At 48.0% G+C, this 27,154-nt stretch overlaps 1 protein-coding gene and 1 long non-coding RNA gene across 8 annotated transcripts in view; one reads left to right on the top strand and one right to left on the bottom strand.

The window, feature by feature from the left end:
- kdm6ba (lysine (K)-specific demethylase 6B, a) overlaps positions 1–27,154 on the bottom strand; it is a 53,305-nt gene that overhangs the window by 3,620 nt on the left and 22,531 nt on the right. For 5 of the 7 annotated variants that reach the window (XM_088293520.1, XM_088293519.1, XM_088293518.1 and 2 more), the window contains 17 exons: positions 21,373–21,434; positions 11,094–11,179; positions 9,821–9,917; positions 9,201–9,324; positions 8,908–9,003; positions 8,523–8,817; positions 8,350–8,427; positions 8,082–8,255; positions 7,824–7,985; positions 7,232–7,741; positions 2,843–5,952; positions 2,630–2,756; positions 2,318–2,423; positions 2,033–2,238; positions 1,814–1,953; positions 269–337; positions 42–190 (listed from right to left, as the gene is read on the bottom strand). In XM_088293520.1, the coding sequence (XP_088149646.1) occupies positions 42–190; positions 269–337; positions 1,814–1,953; positions 2,033–2,238; positions 2,318–2,423; positions 2,630–2,756; positions 2,843–5,952; positions 7,232–7,741; positions 7,824–7,985; positions 8,082–8,255; positions 8,350–8,427; positions 8,523–8,817; positions 8,908–9,003; positions 9,201–9,319 (5,341 nt within the window). In that variant the 5' untranslated portion in view covers positions 9,320–9,324; positions 9,821–9,917; positions 11,094–11,179; positions 21,373–21,434. Of the gene's footprint in view, positions 1–41; positions 191–268; positions 338–1,813; positions 1,954–2,032; positions 2,239–2,317; positions 2,424–2,629; positions 2,757–2,842; positions 5,953–7,231; positions 7,742–7,823; positions 7,986–8,081; positions 8,256–8,349; positions 8,428–8,522; positions 8,818–8,907; positions 9,004–9,200; positions 9,325–9,820; positions 9,918–11,093; positions 11,180–16,259; positions 17,024–21,372; positions 21,435–27,154 lie in introns of those variants that run through there. The other 2 variants (XM_088293524.1, XM_088293523.1) reach the window with 2 other exon arrangements.
- LOC148339039 (uncharacterized) lies at positions 11,037–13,516 on the top strand. The gene is made up of 3 exons (XR_015842847.1): positions 11,037–11,376; positions 12,182–12,323; positions 13,327–13,516. It is a non-coding gene; the product is annotated as an uncharacterized LOC148339039 (long non-coding RNA).

The following is a 27,154-nucleotide window of genomic DNA, read 5'->3' as shown; positions in this document are numbered from 1 at the left end:
TTGTGTGTGGCTAGGTGTGGTTAGCTCGGAAAAGGGCTTGCCTGGCGTTCGGCTCCCCGGCACCTTCATGTAGAGCTGGACGGTGTTCATGCCCAGGATGGTGTGTCCCACGTGGCTCAGCATGTTCCCGCTGGACGCCACACGCATGAACGCAGGCAGCTTTTGGAGCTCTTGCAGTTGCGGCTTCCACCTGAAAGACACAAGTCGGTGTTGTCGTTGTCAACATGCAGCGGGGCCCCATCAGCGTCGGCAACGGCGCGACGCTTACCTCTTGGGATCCGACAGGTCGATATTGGTTCCGAATTTAATGATCTTCCCCACTGGCTTCGGCTCGCCGCTGTGGATATAGAAAATATTGTGGGTTTTTTTTTCTTAACGTTGCGATTTAATATGAAATAATTTTTAAGATTCTCTTCCCGCATATTTTTTCAACAAACACAAGCTAATTTGTGTTACATTGATCCACCTCTTATTTTGAAATTGTCGCAGATCTTTTTTGTTTTTTTGGTTTCAGGGCTGGGCGTGCTCACGTGTGAGTTTCTCGCACAGCTGTTCACAATCCTTTCTCACACCCAAAACGTCTTGTCACCTCCCAGCATGAGGTTACGCTAACCTTCCGGCACCTCAGTCTCCTCTAATTGTTCTTGTTCTGATTTTTTGGGGCTAATTCCCTCAGTTGTGCCAAGTGTTTACTCGTGATTTTCTGTCAGTGACTTTGTCCTTTTGAGAACGGTTTTCTCGGTTTTCCCGCGCTTCACGCTTGGACTCATTTCCCTTTTTGTCGAGAGCTCAGCCGCTGTCACGTCCAGTCCTTTGTTTCTTGATGTAATTCCGTTTTGTTTGTTACTTTTGATATCAGTCTGCTTTTGGGTCCGAACTCCTCCAGCCCAACCCTCAAATACGTTACGCTGACACTAAAATGGGCCAATGAGGGCAATTGAAGAATGAATTGAAATGAATGAGAATTTTATTATGCTTCAATTAGAGCTGTTATTAAACACTTTTGACTTGCAGCCTTTTACGCATTCACGACTCAGTTTGTGCCAAACAAGTGTGGCACAAAGCTGCGGCTTTATTACTTCGACTTTTACAATGATATGTCAACATGTGGGCATCTAGAAACAATACGCAGCATTTTGTGGACAATAAGCCGCTAATTTTTTCCTTGATTTTGAATTATGCGGCTAATACAACAGTGCGGCTTTTCTGTGGATTTTTCTTTCACCACTAGGGGCGCTCTATAGTTCAGAAACTACACTGAATAAGCAGTTTATTTATTTATATCTGTTTTAACAATCTTTTGATGTACCTTTATGTGCATTCACAGGACAAAATCGATTTGTACATGCAGGAAACAACTCATTTTTTTCAACATTCAAAACTGCGGCTAATATCCTGGTGCGGCTTGGACATAGTTTTTTTCCCCCACGGAAGGGTTGTTGTTATACACGGGTGCGCCTTATAGACTGGAAAATACGGTAAATGGGTGCAGACATGACAATTTTTATTTATTTCTTTTTTGGGGGTGTTGTTTATTTATTTATTTTTGTTTATTTATTTTATTATTATTTTATTTATTTATTTATTTTTTCCCCAAAAAGAGTTGCTGCGGCTTATATACATGTGCGCCTTATAGTCCGGAAAATACGGTGAATGCGTTTGAAAAATATCTGTATATTTGTTACAAAGCCTACCAACCAAACTGAAGTTGTATTTCCCAAATTGCAAGCTTATGAATTTGAAAATTGCGTCCTGTCACACTGCAACGTCAACTTGCGTTTGCCCATTTGGGCATTGTCATAAAATTCTTTACCTGATGCTTTCTTTTGCGTTGTTATCCTTGGTTGGGGTTTCCGAATTGCCGGACGGCTTCTTGTCATCCTCTTCTTCGTCGTCATTGTCATTGTCATCGTCCTCCTCCTCCTCCTCCTCCTCATCGCTCCCTTTCTCCTCCTAACACGACGCACATCGTCACGTTGTGCTCACGCCGAAGCTCGCTCGGCTGCCCGTCGCTCAAGCGCTGCGTCCTTACCTGCAGACTCTCCTGGAAGCTGGACGCTTGGTACTGAGCGTACTTGGCGATGGTAGTGTGGGAACGGCTGCTCTCACAGGGCCACGTCTGACCCGTCCCGCTGGGGTCCCAGTTCTCGTCCGCCGGCTGCTGCACCTGAGTCCGCACCTCCACCGCCTGCTCCGCGTTGGCCTCCACCAAAGATTTGGTCGAAAACAGGCCCAAGTCTGACAAACGGGAGCGAGCGTCATAATGAGCGCGTGTCATTGTGGGGAGAAACATCGCAGGCGAGATTAACAAACGTACTGATCCGCAGAGATCCGGCCAGTCCTCGGATGACCGTAACGGGATTCTTTGGGTCTGTGCAGAACTGCAGCAGCACGGGAGAGAATGCATCCCTCTTGCTCTCCAACTGCACGATACAAAAAAAAAAAAGAAGAAATAATTACCATTGACGGTAATTGCGCTCTAATTTTTTTTCCGCACTCAAGTGGTGGCTTATCTGAAGCTGGCTTGCATGTCAAATTTTGGCTCACAACACAAAGCAAAAAAGGCCGACGGCCGGGAAGTCATAATTACTGACTGGTGTTCAGTCAAATAGCGAGTTAATTGTCTTACATAAATGCTGGGTGTGGGGGGGTTGAGTTTTTCTCTCGGAATGGGCTCCTCCGATGTCATGATTGGCTTGACAGAGAAGGCCGGCAGCAAGAAAGACTCCCTGAACTTCCCCTTCACTCTGGCCCCCCTGAGACCGAATACAGAGACGATATTTGAGCGAGCGTTGGGAGATTTTCACATGCAACGTCTGTCGGTCTCATGCGGTGTACTCACTTGCAAGATCGGAGGATTTCAGAAGCCGTGTTCTTGATGCTGATCTCTCCCAGGGGGATCCTCTTGTCCTCCACCTCGGAGGCGATGAAGGTCTCTCGGTCGCCGCTCTCCACTTTGATCAGTCGGATCTTCAGCTCCTTGGGGGGTCCGTCCGACAGTGCCTTCAGCTTCAGCAAGTCCAGCGACGAGCCCGAATCGTCGCTTTTCTTGGACCGCCACTCTGTGTGCTCGCCCTCGCCGGCGGAGGTCGCGCCGGATGTGTCCTTGCGCTTCTTTTTCTCAGAGTCATGATGACTGCGGCTCTTTCCCTCCTTGCTTTGGAGGTTGAGGTCGCACAGGATTCGTCGGTCCTTCTTGTCCTTGTGGCTCTTGCCCTCCTTGTGCCGCCGGTGGCCGCTGCTGGAAGACGACAATGAATCAGAGAAGACCGTCTCGTCCCGCTTGTCTCGGTGCTTCTTCCTCTCTTTTGCGTCTTCCTGCTTGTGGCTGTGGCCGTGCTTCCTCTTCTTGTCTTTCTCCCGCTCTCTGTCCTTGTGTCGTTCTTTCTCGCGGTGCTCCTTTACTTTCTCCGGCTTGTGTCTGTCCTCGGCTTTTGCCTGGCGCGTCAGTTTGTCAGGCTCGTGAAAGAGCGTGACCTTGCAGCCGTCAGTCAGCTCTGCCAGCGACGACTCGGAGATGGTGGTCAAACGTTGCTCTTCCTTGATGGCTTGGTAGAGCGTTAGGGTGGGCGTGATCTCCTTTTGGACCATCCTTCCTACTGTGTTGCTTTCATCCGCAGGCTCCACCTTCACCTTTAGGTCTTCAAGCAGACGGGGCGGGGAGGACTTTGGAGGAGGGACCGCTGGACTGAAAGGAGCATTGGTGGAATCGGACGTGGGTGAGCCACCGTGCTGTTGCCGGCAAATATCGGGACCCAGTGAGAGCGACGAGGAATATTTGACTCCGAGCAGAGCCGAAGGTGGCGGTCTCCCGAAAGGTCCGCCTCGGTATGCGTACTTCTGGCTCTCCAGGGCCGTGCCCAGAGACTTGAACGTGCTGTTGACGCCTGTTTGGTGGAGGTGAGGTCTTTGAGGTGGCGGGGAACACGACGGGGTCTCGGAATCCTCCTCCTCTTCATCTTCGTCCACCTCGCTTTTAGCTTGCTCGGGAAGACCGTAAAGTTTGGCCAGGTCACTATGGCGGTAGGTGCTGTTCCCCACTCCCACTCCTGTGCTTTGCGGAGAACTTTTAAGGTAATCCTCCTCCTCGTCCTCCTCGTCCTCCACCTCCTCGTTAAGAGAAGACGTCCGGCTGCACGGGGAAGCCAGCGAGCCTTGGCGGCTGAGCACGGGCGGGCTAGCATGGGGATCGGCTCCAAAGTCTTCCTGATTTGGCTGATGCTTGAGCGCCGGGAGAAGGTCGGGGGCACAAAGGTAACTCTTGACGGGAGGGACACTTGGCGCAAACGTATCGAGGAGACCCTCGCTGTACATCTCCTCCTCCTTTTTGATGGATTCGTCCAGCATGGCCATGATGTTGGCCAGGCCGTCGGGGAGAAGCGTGGACAACTCCGAGGGCTCCTCCTCGAACGGAGAACTCTCCGAACGCAGGGCGGGCGCAGACAGAGGGGGGGCCGGCAGGTTCTCTCTGGGAAACGCCTGATAGAGCTTGGGGGGCTCTCGGAGTGTGGGCAGAGAGCCGGCCGGGTCTTTGGATTGTTTGGGCGCAGCCTGCATGGCGGGGGGCTTGCCAGAGTAGACCGGCTGGTGCTGGTTCATCCCTGAGGTATTTTGTGTTGGAGGGGGGCTGGCCCACATCTCCCGTTGCCTCTGCTTCTCGCGGGCGTAGTCGGTCTGCGGCGTGAGCGGAGGCGGTCGCAGCCTTTCCAGGGGAGCGCCGCCGACGGTCGCCTGGCCGCCGCGGCTCAGCCACGGGTAAGGAGGCGAGGCTCGCGAGGAGGAGGGGGCCGGAGGAGCGCTGGGAGGTGCAGTTAACGGGCGGGGGTGTGCAGGTGGGGGCAGATTGGCACACAGAAGTCTTTCCAGACTCTCCATAGCAGTCTGCTCTTGAGCCTTTTTCCGCATCACTTCCTCCTCCCTCCTCTTTTTCTCCTCCTCTTCCTTCCTTTCTCTCGCCAACCTCTCGCGCTCCTCCTCTTCTCGCTTCTTTTTCTCCTCCGCTTGCCTTTCCCACTCTCTCCTCTTGCGTTCCCGCTCTTGCTTCTCCCACTCCCTCTTCTTCCTCTCCTCCTCCTGCAGCCGCTCCACTTCCCTCCTCTTCCTCTCTTGCTCCTGCAGCTCCCACTCTCTCCTGCGCCGGCGCTCCTCCTCCTCCCGTTTCTCCATCTCTCTCTTCTTCCTCTCCTCATCCCTCTTTTCCTGCTCCCTCCTCTTTGTCTCCTCCTCGTGCCTTTGCTTCATTTCCAACTCTCTCTTGCGCCGCTCTGCATCCTCTCTTTCCTTCCTCCTCTTCTCCTCGGCTTTCATGTGGCCCTCGAGCTCCGCATCGAGCTTGTCCAGCGCCTCCACGATAGACTGGGGGCCCGAAGTGGGAACTGGATGAATCGGCCGCTGGCAATACGCCGGGGAGGACACCTGCCGATGGCCGGAAGATTGGAAGTACACGGGAGGAGTACTGGGAACAGGTTTTGACACTCTACTCATAATGACGCTGTCCCCTGTCCTGGGGAGACCTGAGGAGAACAAAGAGGACGACGTAGAACACGCAGGAACCTGCGCCACTTGAGCCTGAAGATAGAAGGGGGTCTTCCCCTTGTGGACCTTGGGGGGTCCATTTTCTTGAGGTCTTCCTCGCACCTCGTGGTAAGACTGGATGGCGTTCAGCTGAGGGCCGGGGGGACATCCGTGCGGCACTGCGGTGGAGCTTTGGGGAGCTGGCTCACTCCTCTGCCGGTTCCTGTTGGCGTTGTTCACCTGGCAACCGCCATCTGAGCCACCGCTGTTGCCATAGCCACCGACGTAGCAGGAGGAGCGATTGGGGATGATTACAGGGGTGCGGGTCGAGCTGATGGGGGGCGGGCTGACGTGAGGTTGATGCTGACTGTCTGGACCCTGATTGTGGCTCTGCTGGTGATGAGGTATCAGTCCTGGAGGTCTGGAGATGCCGGAATCCTGAGGAATGATGTGGAAATTATTATCAGCAATCATCACATTTAAACTATTGTGGAGATGCCAAAAAGCGAGCGCTAAATTGCTTGTTCACTCCACTGATTGCGCAAAGCTGTTGGCAACATTTGCAAAAGTGGAAGAGGCGGATGTATTTAAAAGAAGGTTTTTATAGCACTGATGATTCTCACCATGAAAATTTTGGGAAAGCACCGAAAAGTGCGAAATAAAGTTTGAAGTGATGGAATGGGAAGTCTAACAATCGCATTGCCAGTGCACTAAATGACCCAGACACGTGGAAGGTAGCATGACTCGTTCTTGTGACTGGCTCAAGTCAGCCAACATTCAGAAGCCCCCAAATTGCAATGCCGGCTTGACGATAAATCACGCTCATTTTTGCTTCTTGGAATTTCAAAAATGTTCACGAGAGGCCAAATTATTTGTTCTTCCCGTCGTCTCTGTACGGTGGCACAGAAAGGTCACGACAATTGCAAAAGCCACAACATAACAACATTGAACTTCCCGCGTTTGCATAAGCCACAACGGAAGCGCAAACGCCGTAACACAACAACATTGATTTTGCAGTCATTTATTGAAAAGCCGCAAAGATGAAATAGTAAAACCATAACAATTGTAATTTTAAACCTTTACTTCCATACGATATTACCCACAGATATTAAAAATACTGTCACAAATTGGACGTGAGGAGTGTGCGAGAAGGAAAGAAGTGGACGGAGAAGAGAGAGAGATCCATGTGTCATGACGACGACGTTGGCGTGGCCGTGTTGTAATAATAAAAAAAAAAGAGATAACTAAATGAACGTCTGATGTCACGTCTTTTGAAGGCGCTTTTGAAAAGCACGATGTAAATAAATGGCAGTTTTATTGCAACTTGGCTTATCAAAACCGCAATTTAGCGCTTCAGCTGTCCTCTCGGCCGTCGTACACACGGACAAACCACAAGTACGTCACAAATAAATCATTTGAAAAAACTGCGTAAATAACAAGCGCCAACAATAAAACAACTTTCTTTTTATGACTATTCCAGCTTTGCGTCTTTTCTCATCCCGCAGGAGTTTTGGTCACTTCCGTTGTGTTGCGGCTTTTGCGATTGTTTCTCGGCCTCCATCTCGCCATAATAACGCAAGTTTCCACTTGCCTTCATGACACAAAATCAGTGCAATTCTAAATGTACATTTGCTCCTCCCAGGACAAGCAAAATGAACTGAATTTTACCCGTTTAGCCCAAGCAAACCTTTAGATGTTCCTCAAGTCCACAACTCACCTGGGGGTGACTGCTGGGCCTACTCTGGTACCGCCACACATCATAGGGCCCACTCTGCTGAGGTACTGAGGTGGCGCTGGTGGGAGGTGGTGGAGGTGCAGGGTGGCCGCGCTGCCCCAGTCCTGGGTGAGGCTGAAAGTGGCTGTAAGGCACACTGCTGCTGCTGCTGCTGGCTGGGGGTTTTGCTGGTGAAGACTGGGCGTGCCGATGCTGATCTCGGTCCCCTCTGCTGGGGGCGGGCGGCGCGGCGAGAGGGCCTCTGTGACTGTGGGGCTCCGTGGCCTGGCAGGGAAGAGCTGGCCCCAGTTTGGAAGTGGGGCTTCGATAGGAAGAGTGGGGGGACTGCTGGTTGACGGCCTGAGGTTGAAAGCAGTCTCTCTGAAGAGGAGGCGCACAGCCCGGGTTGTAGCTAGGAGGAGGCGAGTTCAGGGGAGGGGACGCGGTGGAGGGAGAGGGCGTGGCCGGTGGGGTCTTTTGGGGGTAGCTGCCCAGTGCTTGTTTATGGGCCTCCTGAAGGGGAGAAAAATGCAAGATTAATGTTTGGTGTGATGTTCGGATGGATGATAGCACCAAAAGCCACAAAAGCTCTCACGATTCGGCCTTGGAACTCTGGTGGTGGCGGGTTCTTGCGATCACAACTTTGAGGCTGCCAGGTACTGTTGTCCTTCTGAAGGGGGTTCCAAAAGGCTGGTTTGGGGAGGTGGGGTTGAGAGAGTAAAGGTCCTGGGAAGCGCTGCTGGCCAGTATGCAAGACCTGAGAATATGATAACGTGAGTGAAAGCGCAGACCTTTGTAAGAATTCCAAAATGGAAACTTTGTAAGAATTCCAAAATGGAAACTCTGGCGTTACCTGATCGGAACTCTTTTTCCTCTTGCTCGGGCTGGGCCAGTCTTCTGTGGATGAGCGGGTGGGCGGGTGCACGGACGGCGCAGGAGTGTGCTGGATGACGGAGTGTTCTCCGAGCGGAGGGCGCGGTCTCTTCAGCTGACTGGCGGACATCTTGCCAACATGTCCCCTCTGCTGCTAAGATGACATTTCAAGGAGCAGTAAGATAAGTGTGAAGCCGCTCAAATGCTGCGAAGATGGCTGATGAAACAGCCAATTAGAGAGCACTCACTTGATGCACCTGAGCCCACATGTCATCTCCCAGCAGTGGTGGACCCCGGGGGGCATGATGCTCCTGAGGACCCCCAAACTTAAAAAAAAAAAAAAAAAAAACAAAGAGCAAAAAAACATTCAACAACAGCGCACAAAATCACATTCGCCTTCCAAATGAGTGTGTGACCTCACCTTCAGCGGTTGGTTCGGCCTACTGGCGGGGAGATGCGAGGTTGGGGGGGCCCCGCCACTGCCCGCGTAGCCGCCATTGTGGAGGCGGAGCGCGTGCTCGGGCAGAGTCACGCCGGGATGTCCTTGGGGAGGATGGTGGGATTCGTACAGCTGGCCCAGTTGCTCCCATGCCCGGTGAGGAGGGGGAGGATGAAGATGAGGAAGAGGATGATGAGGAAGCGGCCTCAGCTGCTCCCTCGGCAGACTCGGCAACATTGGCTGCGGGAGATCCAGCTTCTCCCCTCCTCGTATGGGCCTGCAAAATGAAAAAAAAAAAACAACAACAACAAAGAAGTCAATTAAAGTTGCAGGGTCGCATCCATTTCTCACTTTAACGTGCACTTACCCATTATTAAAGAATTTATTGGGTTGGTTGAGTCCATGAATTGGACCAGGAGGTAGATGGGGAAGGAGCTGGTGTTGGCTCATTCCAGGCAAACACCTGACGGACAGGACAAGACATTAAATGACAGACACCACATTTGCACTTCATCTTCACAAAAGGAAAAAAAAAAACTCTCAACGTCAACTCTGCAATAAAAACATTGCGTTGCTATTTAAAGCAAACATGGTTGTGCGTGTGTGTGTGTGTGCATGGTTAGAGAATCTGTTTGTGCTTGCATCGGCATGGTGACTCACCTGCCAGGTGGCTGCCAGGCGCGGCCGCCCACGGGAGCCCAAGGTCCTCGGTTGAGTCCATCTAGAGAGAAGGAATCCCGTGTGCCACGGCCGCCAAACTGCTCCACTGCGTGATGCATCCAGCCTGCGGACAGGAACCAAGTCACCAAAAACGTCCCTTTGGATATGTATGCATACATAAATGTATGAATATACTATACATACTAGTGATAGACCGATATGCTTTTTTCAAGGCAGGTATCGATACCGATTATTAGTAGTCATGAAGGTCGATAACCGATATTTGAATCCAATACTCATTTGCTGAAGCCGGTAAAATTGTGTCAAAATCTGCCAATCTGCTTCTGCAGGCAGGGCCACGAGCACAGCAGAGAGAGAGAGAGAGAGAGAGAGAGAGAGACAAATGTGCTGCAGCGAGCCAAAATAAACCAGCTTTTAATTTATTGGCCTTGAAAGAAAAAAAGGCTGATGCCGATAATCGGCAAAATGCCAAATATCGTCCCCCATAATCTGCCCGGCCGATAATCGGTCTATCACTAATACATACGTACATACATATATGTATATATGAAGTTGTGTTTTTTTTTTTCATTTCAGGGATGAGACGTGTTTTTACCCACCAGACTAGCCGTGTCCGTGAAGCCCTCCACTGCAGCACAGAGAGGGCCTCACTCCAGTGCTCGAAATATCCCGACTGTCCCGTTCCTCTGTCTTCAGCTGTGACAGGAAGAGTGCATTTAATGAAGTCCAATTTATTTTTCACGTCCAAAGGTTCCTGGAAACCTTGCATGAATATGAAATGGAACATAATGGGGGTCTTTGTGTTTGTTGTGGCGGCAATACATCAGACGGCCTGTTGGGGGCATTAGCACGACAGTCAGTGGATTATTATCAAGGCCCAGATGGCTATTGGGCATGGTGGGGGTTAGGGGGGGGGGTTCACCTACGAGGACATACCCCAGTTACTGTAATCCTTCCAAAGGCCTTCTGATGATAAGTGTGTGTGTAAGTGTATGCAATGATGGAAGTGTTGCCAAGTGTGAGAAGTGGGCGAGTATGTGCATAAATTGTGTGCCTGGTGGATACACGGGGGCTTAATCTCATTACAGCAGACATGATGGAGGAAGGGGGTGGGGGGGGGTTAGTGACAGACGGTCTGAACAGGACGGAAGGATAGATTAAGGAGAAACACTGGAGATGGAAGGAGTGAAGTGTGGGAACAGAGAGGACACCCACGCATCTTCACAGTTGGCACGCATGAAAAATAGGCACACAAAGGGAAAACAACGGACGGACGACTCGCTCGCCTCCCTGCTGCTCTTGGAACAGCAGACGACACAAAAGATGGAAGGTGTCAACAACATACAAAGAGGCTTCCAAAGCACTTCATGCCATTAAAGACGGGCTTCTCAAAATTTCAAGGTCCGGGGAGACATTTTTCCACGGGCATTATCGAAAATCCTAATTTGAATCTAACATAGCAACCATGAGTAATTTATTGTGTTTGTAAAATAAAACCACGTAGGAAGAGGACCTTGACATAAAATAACTGCATATTAAATCACAATCACAATATTGACGGGTAAAAACTTGCACTTTGATTATTTTTCAAAATTAGCCAGTAAATTAATTTCCCCTCAATCAGCATGAGTGCTCTCTTCCACCAGTGCTCCCAAATTAGCTCCGCTCATACGCAAGTCGTCCTCTCATGCTCCCCCACGCTCTCAATCTCTATTTAAAGCCGTGGATACTTTTAGCTCGTCGGGACCGACACGGGCCGAGCTTATCTAGACACCTCCTGCCCCCTGCGAGCTTGGTGAGAATGTTTTGTGAGACCAGATAGGACGCCCGCTTGTAACTGTCAAGTTCAGCCACGTGCACGCACTCGTTTACCTCCAGAGCAGCACCAGGTTATCGACTGACGGTCGTGTTGCGCCTCAGCTTCGGCCGCCGGTCATCTCTCGGGGGCGTCCTGGACGCTGCAACACACACCGCAAGCACAAGACGTTGTTGTCAAGCGGTCGAGGAGATGACGCTGACTTGGCATGATCGACTCGGCTTCAGGCGTTGTAATTAATACTGTGTCCGCTCACCGCACGGAAACGTGAAACGGGTGAAACAGACGGCAGGCAGCGGCGCACACCGGCGAGCAAAAGGATGCTCATGACAACAATCGGTGTGTGTGTGACTTAAAGAGGAAGTCAACACCCACATTTTCTTCACGAAAACATGTTCTATACAGGTGGACTCGTCAAAACACGGCATTCTGATCAATATTGCATTTGTGGAATATGAGTTAAGCAGTATAAGGCAGCCTTTTTTTAGCCATCTCCGGCGGCGGCCATTTTGACACTTCTGTCGATTAAAAATGACATCACAGTTGCTAAGGGCTAAGCTAATGACCAAACATGGCGCAGCTTCAGAAAACAGGTGAGTCATGATTGGTCGTCACCTGAGGAACTGTGATGTCATTTTCAGTTGACAGAAGTAACAAAATGGCTGCTACCTGACGTGGCAAAAAAATTTTTTTAAATAAAACGTGAGTATTTCTCTGCTTGATTCATATTCCTCAAACGCATTATTAAATCTGAATGTTATTTTTAAGATAGGCATGTTTTTTTTTTTTTGCAAATATTTAGTTTTTGGGTTGACTTCCCCTTTAAGACTTCCTGAAACACAAGTCGTTGCGTCAATGTCGCGCACAGTTTGTCATCACACTCTCGCGCACCCACACGCGTTGTTTTGAAAATGTGCTGCAGTTTCACCCCAAGTTGCTATGGCTAGGACACCACGGGAGTTAGGTAGTTTCCTCTACATGTTATGTCCAATTCCGGTAGCCGTTTTTACTTTGCGAAACAAGGACCAAAGAGGACAAAAAGAAATGAGCTAGAGCTGAGAGATTTCCATACCTCTTCGCACAGCCTCTCATCAACTTGATTTCTGTTTTCTATTTTTAAACATGGCGGTATTGTGAAACCTAGCCGGGAAACCTGATGACGTCATGGCAGCATGTGACGTAATGGACCAATCACAAGAGAGAATGCGCACTGCAACCTATGCGGGGGTCGAAAGAAGTCTTCAGCGTGATCAGCAGGGCCAGGGCTTACCCCGATTGACAATCAGGTGAGTGGGAATTTCTCAAGGGCCGTGATGTCATGTTTCCTAAGTAGCGTTCAAGCAAGTGTGTGTGCGTGCGTGCGTAATAAACAGGATGCTAACAGACAAGTGGGTGGGGGTTTCAACTGAAAGGCCACGGAAAACACAAACCGGCTGAAGATCCACGTTTGACTGCCGAATCAAAAATCCCCCCCCCCTGACTTTGCTTCTGGTGAAATGCCCCCACCACCACGTTCATTGTCATCGTTACGCAAATACAGTGGTGCCTTGAGATAAGAGTTGAATTCGTTAAGGAAAATGGCACTCAAATCGAGGTAGCATAGTGTATTTCATGCAAGCTGCTCTATTAGTCGTTGCTCTTCGCAGAGGATAAAGAACGCATGCCCCGCATGTCCATGTTAAGCTCGAGAACGTGGAGGCAAATCCGGATCTCTTAGCTCGGGGATGTTGAGCAGCGCTTTAGTCAGTCCCCACCTCAGCCTTCAACCGCGACGGGCAGTCAAAACAAAGCAGACTGAAGCTGCTCCTCCATTTCTTTCCGTTCGGTATTCTGGAGAGTGACTTTGAACTACACAGTGCAATGAAAAAACAAAGTCACAGAAAGGAGGGAAGTTGAGCAAATGAAATCAGAAAACACCTGGAAAAAAAAGCTAAATAGTGACGTGTCTATTAACAATATTAACAATTTGTCTATTGTTTATTGTAATACTGCTCAATTTATTGCTTGTGTTTATTAAAAAAAACACGCATGCACCTTGAAGAATAATCGCATATTAAATCATAATCGTAAAATTGAGGCGGGGGGATGCCAATTTAATTTTTTTTTTTTTTTTTTTTTTAAACGGTTCTTAACTCATTCTCTTCCATTGACGGCTAAAGACGTCAAAGATCCAATTGTTTTATTGGGCTGGTAGTTCAAGTTAATTAAGGCACTTAGGTTTGTGCAAGTGTACCAAATGAAATGCCCGGCTCGTGTCTGTCTACCGCATGTGATTGTTCGCATTTCAAGGGAAGAAGAAGTGAGCGTTGAGGTGAAGAGGAAGCTGTCGTCACAGCGAGAGGAAGTCGGCCTCCCTGCCTGGCGAAGGGGCTGCAGGCATTGACGACTGCGGCTTCCTGTTCAACAAAAACTGCATGTGCCACTTAAGGACGGACGAGGTCACGGCACGTGAGCTTTGCATTAAACGCACGCACACACACACGCACACGCACCCCCCCCCCCCCCCCCACACACACACACACACACAAAAGATGCATCCGACATTGGTGCTGGACTGGCCTCGCGTGCGACATGAATTAACACTGACGTAAAAAAAAAAAAAAAAAGCCTGCGACTTCTACCATTACTCAACATTTCTATGCGTGGTCTCAAACAAAACGTGCCAGACTGAAAGCAGTGACTCAACTTCTGGGCCGGAATGCTGACACACAAAGAGCAGTCGTAGGCCACTCACTCTCCATTTCCACAACGGATCATCATCATCGACTTCATCAAAATTCCCCTCAACTTTTGCTGCCCAAGCCCCGCCCCCCAAACGCGTGCTGACTAAACAAGACACCTCATTGGCCGTAGCGCGGGAGTGGCGTCATCACGCCCACCCAACGTGTTGACTTTGTTGCGCCAAAGTCCGGAGAACAGCCCGGGCCTGTTTGCGTGGCTCTTCCGAAGCCCATTTGGGATGTAATGACCGCTTCTTATCCACATGAGCGACCACATGAAGATGGAAGGACTTTCCCGCTTTTCCATCCGAGCGTGATCCTGCCTCATTTCACGTCAGACTATAAAACGACACTGGCCAATAAAGTTTCAAAGCATCTTATAATTATCGTGTCGCCTGCTTAAGTAATAACAAAGATGGATTTCACACATATGCCACCATTACACAGTTCATCTTTTCCAGCACTCTACTGGAAGAGATGATTAGAGCAAGAAAAAGGCAGAGAAGGTCCCCAACTAGACTGCAGTCGTAGTTATTTTATATATGGTATTTTGGTTTTCTACTCTTGATCTATTTAGATGTATTGTTACTTCCTGTGTTTTTATTTTTTTCATTTTTTTTACGTCATGCGCTTTATGTGTAAACTTAGCTGGATTGGATAAGGTTTGGTTGAACATTTTGCATTTTAAATAAACAATGCTTAATTCGCTTTCATTGTGTGAGTTTTACAGTCACCTTCAACTGGAAATGAGAAACAGAATGAAGCCCACGTGCTCTGTTCTTTTTTTTCTTTTTCTGAGAACTAACAGGTACAATTGACTCCTTTAAAAATCTGTTTTAATGGCAGTGTAAAACATTATTTGAAAACAAATGACATGTCAGGTGGGTCTGGAACATATAACTGCAATAAATGGGGGTTCACTGTGACCGGTGCACTCAAAGAAGAAGTGAAAAAGTAGCGTGTCCGTGGGAACATCGGCATGCATACAAGCTCAGTCTCACTGCATGGTGGAATTCCACACGTAGCCGCCTGCGGAGCGCCAAAAGCTTCCTCTGTCTCACCCAGCGAGGACAAGGTGTCTGCACGAGGTAGAAGGCGACAGTGTGCCTGCCACCAAGACAACTCTTTCGCATCCCTTTTAAGAGACAGATAAGCTGCGTTACCCCTTGACCTCTTGCTGTTATTCTACACTTGCCTTCACTCGTCAGCTGAGAAATGACAGCCATTTTTTTCCCCTTTTATTTAAGCATGACATCCAATCCGCACTGTCGCTTGCTGTCTGGAGAAGGCAACAAAAGCAGTCACGGGATGGCAGACACCCCCATGCCGGTCCCCCTCCACCACCAAAAGTGTCACAAAGCCAATATACACAACGGCGTGTTTCCCGCGTTGCTAGGCAACGGTTGAGTAAGCGCTACACCTACTGACCCATTTCTTATGACACGCGCAGTAAAATACTAAACGAATACATTTCATCAAAATACATGACTGTTTCGGTTGGCTGAAGTGTGTGTGTGCGTGTGTGTGTGTCACTCATTTTAAGAGAAGTCATTCATACACACGCGGGACAAACGTGGGGGTGGGCGTAGGGGGGGTGGTCTTTTAGTTTTTTATAGCCTCACCATCAAAGCTGTTTTTCCATGTCAATCGATCAGATCGGAAGTGAACGTTCAAAGGCTTTTTGGAGGGGGAGGTGGTCAGCCAACACACACTCCAAGGGGGGGCTGGTGTAGAACTTTATGAGCCTTAATATAGCGGCGCACATCAAGAGGGGTCGACCAAACAACAACACTTGTGCGCTTTACTGCCCCGTTTGTCTGCTTTTTGCGGTGCGTAATTTGCGTAAAAATGCACACAAAACGCACGCGTCAGCCAGCATGTCTGATGACGTAACAAAACCAACCCCCTCCTCACGGAGTCCTTGCGGTGGTGTCTCGATTCAACCGCGGGGGGGGTGGCCTGGGGGGGCAGACAGTGCCCCTCCCCCGCCAAACAGAGAGGTGATGCAAATCACTTCCTTTCAATCCGTCTCTTCGTGTGCGTCAGGATTGACTTGGTGGGGGTGTGTGGGGGCAGCTCGCCATTCACTTCATACGGCTGCCGGCCCACCCCCCACTCCTACTCATGCACAATAGTGTGAGATCTCCTTACACAGGCATTTTCGTTTTCAAAACTCCCCGTCTTGCTTCCCATTTCCAGCAAACGCACCAGAGGAGAGAAGCGCTTATTACTAATGAATGAAACTCCTCAAATAGGCCAATCACGCGCAAGTTACAGGAATAAGTCTCCCCCACATGTGCGGAATGAATGTAAATAGAGAATAGGACTGAGGTCACCTGCAGGGGAAAAAATGCACTAAAATTCCCCCAGGCTTCCTCTTTGGATGTTTGTCGCGACAAAACATTCACAAACAAAAGACTTCCTGTAAGTCTCATGACAATAACTTCTAAGCAGCACTTATGACATAATAGGGAGACAAGTTTAACACGTTCACGCACTCACCCGCTATTCCTGAGAGGAAACACGAAAATGTCGATAATCTCCAACTCCAAATGTGAATCCGCGTCCCTTGCGTGAGTTTACATCCACAATTTGGCAAAAAAAACACAAAAAAAAAACAAGAAATACCCTGAGAAAAGTAGCTTTATAATCCTCCGAACGAGCTCCGCGCGTTCCCCAGGACAAGATCCGAAAAGGTGGCCGAGAACAGCGCCTCGTATTCCGTCTGTGTCGCTCCTCGACGAGCTCGTCTCCGTGTGGCTTTTTACACACGCTCGCGTACACGCGCACACTCGCGCGCGAGCAAGAGCCACGCAGCGATCGGGTAGCGTTCAGCTCACTTTTTAAAGGGACAGAGCCAGCCGCGCACACGCACACGCACGCTTGCGCGCTGACGTCAGCCCACGGCCCCGGAATTCCCTGACAGAGCACACTGGCACCGTGTCAGGCCGACTCACGACTCGCGGTACCAGAACCGCCCCCCCTAGCCGACACACACGATCACAGCAGGCTGCATAGGAGGTGATTAATGGACTGCGCTACCGCTGACTGTCATAAAAGGTGTCACCACGTTCTGCAAAGAAATAACAGGGAAGACAAGCATTGTTGCTCAACGGCGCCCCCTAAAGGTACACCGCAAAACTGGGTTAAAAAAAAACAACGAAACCAAGCGATGACATAAGGAACAGTTCATTTCTGAAAAAACAGCAGAGAAATTTCGACTTGGCAAGATTTCTTAAAACAAGTGATAAAAAACACCACTTATGTGTATGTACACTAACGTCACCTGATATTAAAGTATTTCTTACTTTAAGATAAACACACTCATGGCCAGTAAAAAAGATCAGTTATAATTCTTCATTAATTTGTAAAGAAAAATGATATTCTTCTGGTATTTGTATCTGAAATCATCATCACCCTCTGAAATTAATAGAAAAACAATTAAACCATAGAACAGAAATATTTGTGTTTTCTAATAAGTGAAATAGCACTGCACAATATTGTACTTTGTAAACATTTCTATTAATGACACACAATAAAATAGAAAGTTAGTTTATGCATCATGATTAATTCATAGCGGCTCCGACTGATGTGTCAACGCTTGGCCGCATTATCCATTCATGCAGACAAATGAAAACGAGTCCCACAACTACTGAGAGCTACTAAGTCGGCTGCAGTTGTTTTTAGGGCTGCACAATATATTGAAACAATTCCCATATAGAGATATTGGTCTTTGCAATATTCACATCGCAAAGAATACATTTCTTATGGAATTGTATGCTTTTAATTGAATTTGACCAGTCAGACGCAAACTTAAATCATCACCAGACAATAGGTGAACATTATCTCAGGGAATAAGACTTAACTAGCTAAGAAAACAAGAACCATATTGCATATCACATCTTTTTCCAATATCGTGCAGCCTTGAGCCATTTTTTTCCCAATTTTCGCAGAGGATAAAGAATATCTGTTTGTGATTATTGTTATATTGTCTGTCTATATGTTGCTGCACCGCTTGTGTTAAAATAGCCTTTGCTTAACATCTTGCAACACCGCCACAGAGATGCTATTTCTTAGCCATTCTATGGTTTTTCCAATTATATGTTAGCATCAAGCTAAACTGACTTTAATTGTCCATATCTTGAAAAAGTCACATGACTCATATCTCAATGCAACACTAAATTTGAGCTAGAGGCTAACCAAATTAGCATGTGCTAAAACATCAGAACACTTGGAATAGCACATCAGCACACATCATAGCATTTGACGGTGCCCTGGCTGGGCCACTCATATTAGAGACGTTAAAAGAAGGACATCCTGGGCCACTCAGAGAGTGAACTCTACTGATTGCAAGCCAGTGTCACACCATAATGCTTTAAAAAGTGTTCCTTTCACACAACAGGCAAAGATAATCTCCGAAACACAATATGTCCCTTTCTCACAAGCCGCAAACATTTCTATCCCATGTAGTCATTTTTGCACCCAATAATAACAGCAAAGAGCAACACTGGTCAAACGGACCGAGTGTTCGAGTGTGCGGGTGTGTGTATCACATGCTTGTAAACACAACTGGCTATATTTAGCATGCCGTGGCTCAGCGGGACCAGGGGCGGCAAAATTATCAGGGAGAACGGGAGGATGAAGCGGAATGGATGACATAAGGAATAATAACCGTAACAACTCAGATGACGCACACTCACATGGCTCCTTTTGGGCCAACTGACAATGCAAAAAAAAAAAATTGTAATGAGAACATTGTGAGCAAGCCTTTGTGCCTCAACAGTTGTATTGGCTCACATGACAACAAGTGGCCCATTGACAACAGAAGACGTTTTGTAGGAAGGAGTAATGGAGTGTGTGCATGGAGCACTCGGGTCCATGGGAGTCCATTGTCAAGTGGTTCTGAATGAATAAGTAGCTCATTGTAGTATTTACAGTGAACCCTTGCCTACTAAGCTGCGGTGATCGTCGTCGTTCCCGCAGAGCAGAGGCAACATATTCCTCTGATTATTGTTGTACGCTGTTTGTGCGTGTTGTTGCGCCAAGCGTGGTAAAGCAGCACTTGCTTGAAGCATTAGAATTAGCGGAATATCTGTGCCAAATTTCGTTTTACCTCTAGGGGAGTTTTGGATAATGGTAGCATTAAGCTAACATGCTAGCGCATTTTCCCAAGTCAATCTCGGCTTGCTAAAAAAAGATGATTTTTTTCGGTAAGTTTGTGTAGATTCTCAGTTAACCGGGTCATGGAAAGCCGCAAATGTTGAATCGAGACTCTTCTAGTTTGTTAAATTGTGTTTTTTCTTGTTTTCCCAAAATGTTCACAAACGACGCAGGCAATTATGCTGTTAGGCTAATGATATACTTCATAATAACAATAAGATGTGGAGTTTATAAAGTACTTTTCAGGATATCAAAAACACTTTACACAAAAAGGACCAGTAAGAAGCTGGTTAAGTGTGAAGTGTGCCAGCTAGCAAGCTAGCTAGCTAGCGACCTCAGGAAAGGAGGCAGAGGTCCCAGGAAACGAGAATTTACCGCCCATAGACAGGCACAAACCTGCCCGGGCTCTACTTTTTGCTGCCGTATGACAATCCTGGCAAACTATTTAACCTGGAAAGAAAACTTCTCAGAGGGAGAAGCGTCGGTCAAAACAGTCCATCGTTTCTCCTGCCATGAGTTCAGTTGCGCATTTTTACGTTTTGATGTGAGTATAAAGTGGCTCAGATATTGGATGGATGGTTATACAATATTTGGTTCTCTTTTGTTTTGTGTGACTTTTTCAGTCAACTTCAAGTGGGAGTGGCAAATGAATGAAAAGTCTTCAAGACGACCTGAAAAATGTGAACGTGGTTGCTGTGTATTGATGATTTTAACCAATTGGGTCTGGAATGTGACATACAAAAAGTGGTTTATTGTACACTAAAATGTGTATAATAAACCTATTCTTGTTCAGCCCAAGCCACCGTATGATGAAAGGATCATGATTTTACGAGCGGCAGATGTGGGAACACACACGGCACGCACCACACACGCTGCGCCTGAGATTGACAATATGAAGCCGCAACAAAGGACGCCAAATCGGTCGCGGAGGTCCAACTTTGTGTGTGGCGCGGGGACCGACAACTGCACGCTTATCACTCTGATACAGATGTGTACAAACGAGGGAACAGAGGACCATGTGTGGTGCGATGTGTTTAATTAAAGACAGCGGCTCGGTTCAGACATTCCCATACAAATGTACAGTCTTAGCAGAAAATTCCCGCCTCACCAGCTGCGTATAATTCCACAAATAAACCTAAAAAAAAAACGAAGCTTGCATGGCAGCTTGTGTGCTCGTAGGAGACTGCGTGTCCCCTCGGTTACAGATGGCGCAGCTCTGCCTCTCATATGGAGGCTGGTGTGTGGGACCGCGCATGAGTGTGAAAGGGACGGCGTGAGTCAGCCTTTTGGGTACACTGAGAAACCGACAGACACAATAAGGAGGCGCATGACGGTAATACAAACACAGTCACCTCCGCTATCTCACGATTCATCATAGGTGGACTTTTGTTTTTCTTTTGGTGGGTTTTGACTATACACGCACTGATTCTGAATTTAGAGTTGTACGTCTTCAGTGTAGTACCGAGTTATGCCACAACACCGCCAGGCAGCACTGAGCTCTACTGGATGTTGAAGCAGTTCAAGTTGCTGTCCCCACAGAGTCGGAATCATTTTGTGTATGCAATGTGATTATTGTTGACGTTTTCTGAAAGGGTTCTAATTACAGAGACAGTTATGCTAATTTCCATTCGCCCCTCTATGGCATTTTGCATACTTTTGCTGGATTAGGTCACGTTGGCGCATATCATTCGATAGGTCATTTGATCTAGGCTGTTGTGTCGCTGTGGACTTTCCTCCAGGCTCGGCATCTTGTTATCCGTGACACCTTTGGCACACATCTAGTTGGAATCAGTTAAGACTGTCACATGGGCGAGGGCGACCAAAGAATTAAAAAGAATAGGAACCCGTTTTGGACTGATTAGACTTTCTTCCGCAATCTTGTAGAAAAGGCTCCACAGCTGTGTCTTGAACTTTCTGGCAAACATGAAATAGTTCGACTGAGAAGAGAAGTCTTCTGTTAGTTACGATCAGCATAGCAAAGCAGTAAATAATTTAAATAAAAGAACCAGGCAGAGGTCCCCTCAGAACTTTTCAATAAGCGAGCAGACTTTTTGTCAAGACAAAATGAAACGTTCCGTTTTTTTGGTGTCGACACGTGATATTGAGGATAAAATGTTCAAAATGAGGAAAGACATTGCCTCGTCCGATTTCATGAATGAAACTGAAGGCAATGATGAAATTGTGTTGTTCCTCATTTTACACGGCGCAAAATACCCGGCAAATCCATTTCTCGCCTTGACAAGAGGCCGCCCAAGAGGCCGCCCGAGCGAGAAGACGTTCGACAGCTTACACAACCCTCGGTGTGCGACATAATCGCAAGTGTGCCTCACACGCCCAAATTATTACACAATCCATGTCCTTCGCACGGGATGATAGTGTGCCGCTGCTCACGCTTGCAACACAACTGGCGTCATCGATTCCACAAGACCCAAAAACAAAGAGGAAGCAGCCTTACCACGTGACCATGGGGAGCGTAATCCGTCGATTTCACCAGGCCGCCGTCATAAATTCCGCCTCCTAAAGAAAAAAAAAAAAAAACACACAAATCGTGCAGAGGTTTAAAAGCAGTCAAAGTAATCGGATCTCCTAAGCTCTGTTCTCTTTATTGACTTTCCTGAGACATCTGAGACTGAGAGATTGGGTTCAAAGGTTAAGAGATCAACATTTGTGTGTGCGTGTGCGTGAGACTCATGCATAGTGTCAATGCCGGGCCACTTGGCAAGAACAGGTGGCCCCGCTGATGTCCCTCCCCGCTCCCAAAACACACCTCCACTTGCACCACAAGCACACACACACACACACACACACAACACCTGTGATATGTGTTCATGTGACCAACACACCCACATGCGTTGTCCTCAAATGACGCCTCCTCTGCCTCCATTCCTCTTGACACTTCCCGTAGATACCATTAGAGAAGCAAGACTGCACAACACACACCAAGAGTTTCACAAAGCGACTATATTAGTTGTTTTTCGCAGAGGATAAATTATATACATCTGCGAGTATTGTTAAATTGTCTGTCTACATGTTGCTGCACCGTTTGTGTTCTAATACCCATTTTGAGCCTCGGCCATGTGTGCGGCAGCCTCTGTATGTGTGAGACAGCTTTGTCAACACAGACGCACATCAAGTTGGCCCCGCTCCACTGATCTGGCAGCCTGGAGGCTCAAAGCCCCCTGACCTCTGAACTCCAGTTCAGGGGTCTCAGCCTTCCGCGCCACATGTGTGCGCAGGTGGGCGACTATTTGCGTGGCACCCATCCCCACGGCAACATGGTCATAAAACAAATCGAGTGAACAGAAAACAAGCCGGGAAAAGTCATGGGAGGGCAAGCGCCGGAGAAGTGAGCACAAGGCGCCCGGTTGTTAATGAGCTTGTCACATGACCAAGGCGTTGCATCGTAAACGGAGTCAAGAGATTTTTGACTAAAGGTTAACTAGCAAAGCCTTCACAGTTGGACTTAACACCATCAGAAGCACTCTGGCTTCATTTACAACCTATTTTTAAATACTTGCCGTGGGTAGCTAGCTGCTAGTAGCTAGCCGCGGGCAGCTAGCTGCTAGTAGCTAGCGGCGGGTAGCTAGCCACTAGTAGCTAGCCGCGGGGAGCTAGCTGCTGGTAGCTAGCTGCTAGTAGCTAGCTGCTGGTAGCTAGCTGCTAGTCACTAGCCGCCATGCAGGCAACTGGCCCGTATTATACAAAGACAGCGTAACTAAAATATATATTTTTTAGCATCCTTAATTAGCGATTCAACATGATTTTGAGATGTCATGGCATAAAAAACTGAGCTCAGGCCAGCTTGGGGGACAAACCACGCTGAGCCAACTTCATAATAAAAGCCCACCAAGGCACTGACGTCCATATTATTTGAGAAGCGCGTTGGCGGCTTGTTACATCACGCACAGCATGAACTTGTTGTTGCAGCTAGCTTGACTTGTCTTGCGTCGTCACTGTAAAAAAAAAAAAAAAAAGTGCCAATCGACAAATGACCATTTGCCGCCCTTCTCTGTGAACTTTGAACGATGGCCAAGTAGCGGGCGGCGTGCGCGAGCGCACTTGGCGTGCGCGAGCGCACTTGGCGTGCGCGAGCGCACTTGGCGTGCGCGGCGTTAGTCAGTGCTGATTCAGTGGCTGCCTTCAAGTGTTGCCGCAGACTCACACACAGGAGCTCTGTCGCCCACAAAACAGCAGGCGGTCGTTTACATTCCCAGCTTTCTGCGTGCTTTCGCTTCGCATTTACGCGAGTAAGAGTCGCAAGCAAACGATTAACAAGACGTGATACGTGATTTTATCTGAATTTGTGGGTGCGTTCAAGGTCATGTGTGTCGCTTTCAGTCACAAGCGCCTGCATGGCAGAGCTACAGACATGGCGGGGGCGTGTCAGACTCACATGCGGTCGGTGCGGTTTTGCTCGCAACCCTCAGCCAAAAGGTTACGTGAGCACCCCGACAAACTGACTGAGGAGGGTGAAATCAGTCAGACGATGCCACGCGCATGGAAGACACGTAGGAAGACAGACAGATGTTTTTTTTTTGGTGAAAATGAACATGACGGAGATGGCAACACTATTTTTGCTTCTACATTATTTTTAGCGCTCACTTTTCTAAATTTGCAAACACACAAAGACACTATTTAGAAATAAAGCAGTAATAACAATTTTCCTAACTAATACTAAACTATTTGCCTCATCACACCTAGATAGTATCACACAAACAGGCGTATATTCTTTATCCTCTGCGAAGAATGACAAATATTTCTCCCGCTTTCCGAGCAGTTATGACCGTCTCTGTTATAGTATATTAGCAAGGTCGGCATTATGCTGGCCCCACGCGGCCAAGACACGCCCACCAGAGGGAACAGCACAATGTTCATTGATGTGAACCAAAAAAATTGGAATTTTCTAACTCAAAAATCACATTACAAATAGTTTACTGTTATTGGTCTAGGGCTTTTTCTGTCTCAGCACACACACACACACACACACACGCGGAAAGCGAAAGGCACAACTGAGAGCCACAGCAGATGAGAGTCGTGTGACAAACCATGAGTGCTCCCTCCCGGGCATGAAAACGACAGCCAACGAGACTCTGTGAGCACGAACAACACATTTAAGGAGACGTTTCTTCAACCGAGAGAAACTCACTCGTACTTCGAGTCCTGCTGGCTGCTGGCGTGGCTCCACTCGCTTTCCCCACATGAGATGCTCTCAACCCCGCCCCCCCCTTTTTTTTCCCTTCTCAATGTTTTTCTTCTTTTTAGGACAAAAGCAAACAGAGAATAACCACGTTGTCTGTTCTTGTTCTGCTTTAAAGATGTACTTTGGACCACGTGTGTGTGCCACGGCCGAGCCTGTGCAAGCATGCAACGTCGAGTGTTGCACAATCTCGCTGTCACATAGCAATTAGGATGACTCAGGGATGCCTTTTGTGTGTTTTCTACACGCAATCCTATTTTGAAAAGGTTTTGGTCTAAGGACAAATTAGCCAATGTGGTAGAGAGAGTTCAATGAAATCACCCTTGAAGCAGTTCAAGACTCATCTATACGGCATGTGATCCCCAAAATGGCACACCAATCACAAGTCAGTCACAGTTGCCATGGAAATAGTCTGAATCTTGACACGTACACGTCTACTACATGTCTTTGTGTGTTACTCTGCGTGTGTGTTTGTCCTTGATCAGCTGCAAGGAGCAGAGGAAATGAGATGGAACCCAATCTGGTCTTCACCTGTTTGTCTTTTTCTCTTGGGGGGGGGCGGGCTCAGACACACACACTCTCTCTCACACACACACACACACACAGACACAACTGCAGTTTTCAGACGAAGTCTTCCTGCACAACCCAGTCGAGCAGAATCGCGCAGAGCACACAGGAAGCTCGTCGGATGGCGACGAATGTTCACGCGGGGCGGGTGAAGCGCGGGAATGAGAGAGAGAGAGAATGAGAGAGAGAGAGAGAGAGAGAGAGAGAGCGAGAGAGCGAGAGAGCGAGAGAGAGAGAGTGAGTTTACTCCGGGACGCTCCAACCCTGTGACATGACACAGATGCACTCTGCTACTGTGCACGGAGGCACAGAGGAGGGTGGGGGAGGTGCAATGGAGCGACTGTGATGAAGATGAGGACGAAAAGGACGAGGGGGAAGGGGGGGGGGGGGGCGTGTGCCGGTGCAAAGAATTGGAGACGCTCTGTCTCAATCAAGCATTATGGGATATTGTTTCAATATTGAGCTGAATGATATTTGGAAAATAACAGAATTGCAAATCCCCCCCCTCAATATAGTGATTACAATTTAATGTACAATTATTTTCAACACTGGGAAAACTTAAGTAAGCAAATCTGCAGATTTATCACTTCCAAACTGCATTCTTCCACATAGGGGTGTATTAATGTGCGCTTGTGATGTCCGTCACTCAAACAGCTTCGTGGATGCTCGTTTTGGGGCTCAGACGAAGCGCTGGAGCACATCTGGAGTCCACGCCGGCGCCCTCGTGCCAAAGTCATTTCAGCAGCGACGCTCAGCTCGTTAATGTGTGTCAGGAGGTCAAGCTAGCGCGACGTCAGACAGCAGATAGGGGGCGCTGTGTCGACAATAAAGCACAGATGACTTGGGAATTAGGCATTACTGTCAAGTAAGCGTTACATCAATTGTAACACTAGAATGTGCTTCCATGCCCACATACGCAATTTATTTCTTCCCACTCCAGCATGCTGAATATTGCTAAACATTTCTACGGGTAAGCTATCAGTCTGCCATCCCTCATGTAACACCTGTCAGAGATCCACCAAGGTCACACACCTGAATTCACCCCCAGCACATACACACACGCAAAGCGTGAGTGCAAGCAAGATTAGAGAGGGAGCGAGCGAGAAAGGGTGGAATGGAGCGAGAGCAGATTTCACGCTAGCCTGAACACTGGCTAACACGCGCCGGCGTTGCTGACATTTTATTTATGATGTGCAATGTTGGGGACCTGCCCTCTCGTCTCCTCCTCCGTCGCTTTTGCCTCAGTGTGGCGGACTGCCTCAAGAAACGCTTTCAAAATTCATGTTGCCATGAGGTGCTTCTAATTTTAAATTGCAATATTACATAACTATTCAAAATGGAATGATTTCACAGAATGATCAAGATTTGCACAGATATGAAGCAAGATCTGCAGGCTGGAGTGTTGACACATGCGCTAAAACAGTTGGCAAATGGAAACTTTAGAAAGTGCGCCGAAAAAATATTGTGCACTCTTTTTTCACTTTGGACACTTAAACATCCTATAAAATAAACCCGAAAAATATATCCTTCCTTTCGATAATCATCTGGTGGGGTCGCTTTAGAGTGCCTCATTGTCAGTAGTGAGTGCACGCACATCACGCAGACAAAGACGGAAAAGGAGGATTGAAGGGGAGAATTATTTTTTCATTTTTGGATTTCACAGTACAGGGTGACACGGGAGTGGATTTTCACTCCCATGCTATCCCACTCCCACAAAAAAAAAAAAAAAATCCTGTACTGTCCTGTTCCACTCAAAACGACCCCAATCCCATCCTTCTGCCAATCAGAATGACTCCCACTCCCTTTTTGGAGGTCAACAACATTAAAAAAAAAAAAGTTTGTCCCCCCTATCTATTTGCACATCATTTATCTGTCGGCCTATCGAAGACGCTCGACAAGTAGCATCGTAGCTCATAGCATCCATTTTCCAGGTTGTCGTAAAAGTTTGATTGACATTTGATATTTGAGTGGGGCGTGGTTTTTGACACCGTCTGTGGACACGCCCAAAGTGCTTGAAAGCGGCGATAGTTCACGATTTTGAAGCCCTGTTTGGTGATATGTTACATCGTTCAAATTTGGCACACACTTCTCCACGGTGTGTCAAATTTACACGACGCGGTTCACTTCACAGGGAATTCAAATGCATTAAAAAGTGTGTACTGCCTGGAGTAAAATTGACAAAAGTGGAGCATATCATATGAATTCAGGCGGGGAAATTACAGCACCACCCCCACCTTTCAAAACACACACACACACCCTCCTCTGATCACTGCATCTGATCACAGTCACCCTTTGGTCTCCACGCAGTGAGAGACGAGACAGCTGTACTTCAGCTTGAGGACTTACGGAAGGGATGAAGGCAAAAAAAAAAAAAGGAGAAAAAAGACTGGATAAGAGAAAGCGGGATGATAGCGTAGAGGAGGGTGAGGAAATAAGAGAAGGCTGCAGGGAGATCAAGATGAAGGCGAGACCG

Source organism: Idiotropiscis lumnitzeri, chromosome 4 (assembly GCF_059441095.1).
Source record: "Idiotropiscis lumnitzeri isolate Australia: NSW breed Sydney's pygmy pipehorse chromosome 4, RoL_Ilum_1.0, whole genome shotgun sequence".
In the NCBI taxonomy this organism is placed as follows: domain Eukaryota; kingdom Metazoa; phylum Chordata; class Actinopteri; order Syngnathiformes; family Syngnathidae; genus Idiotropiscis; species Idiotropiscis lumnitzeri.
This window is presented reverse-complemented; position numbering and strand designations above follow the sequence as displayed.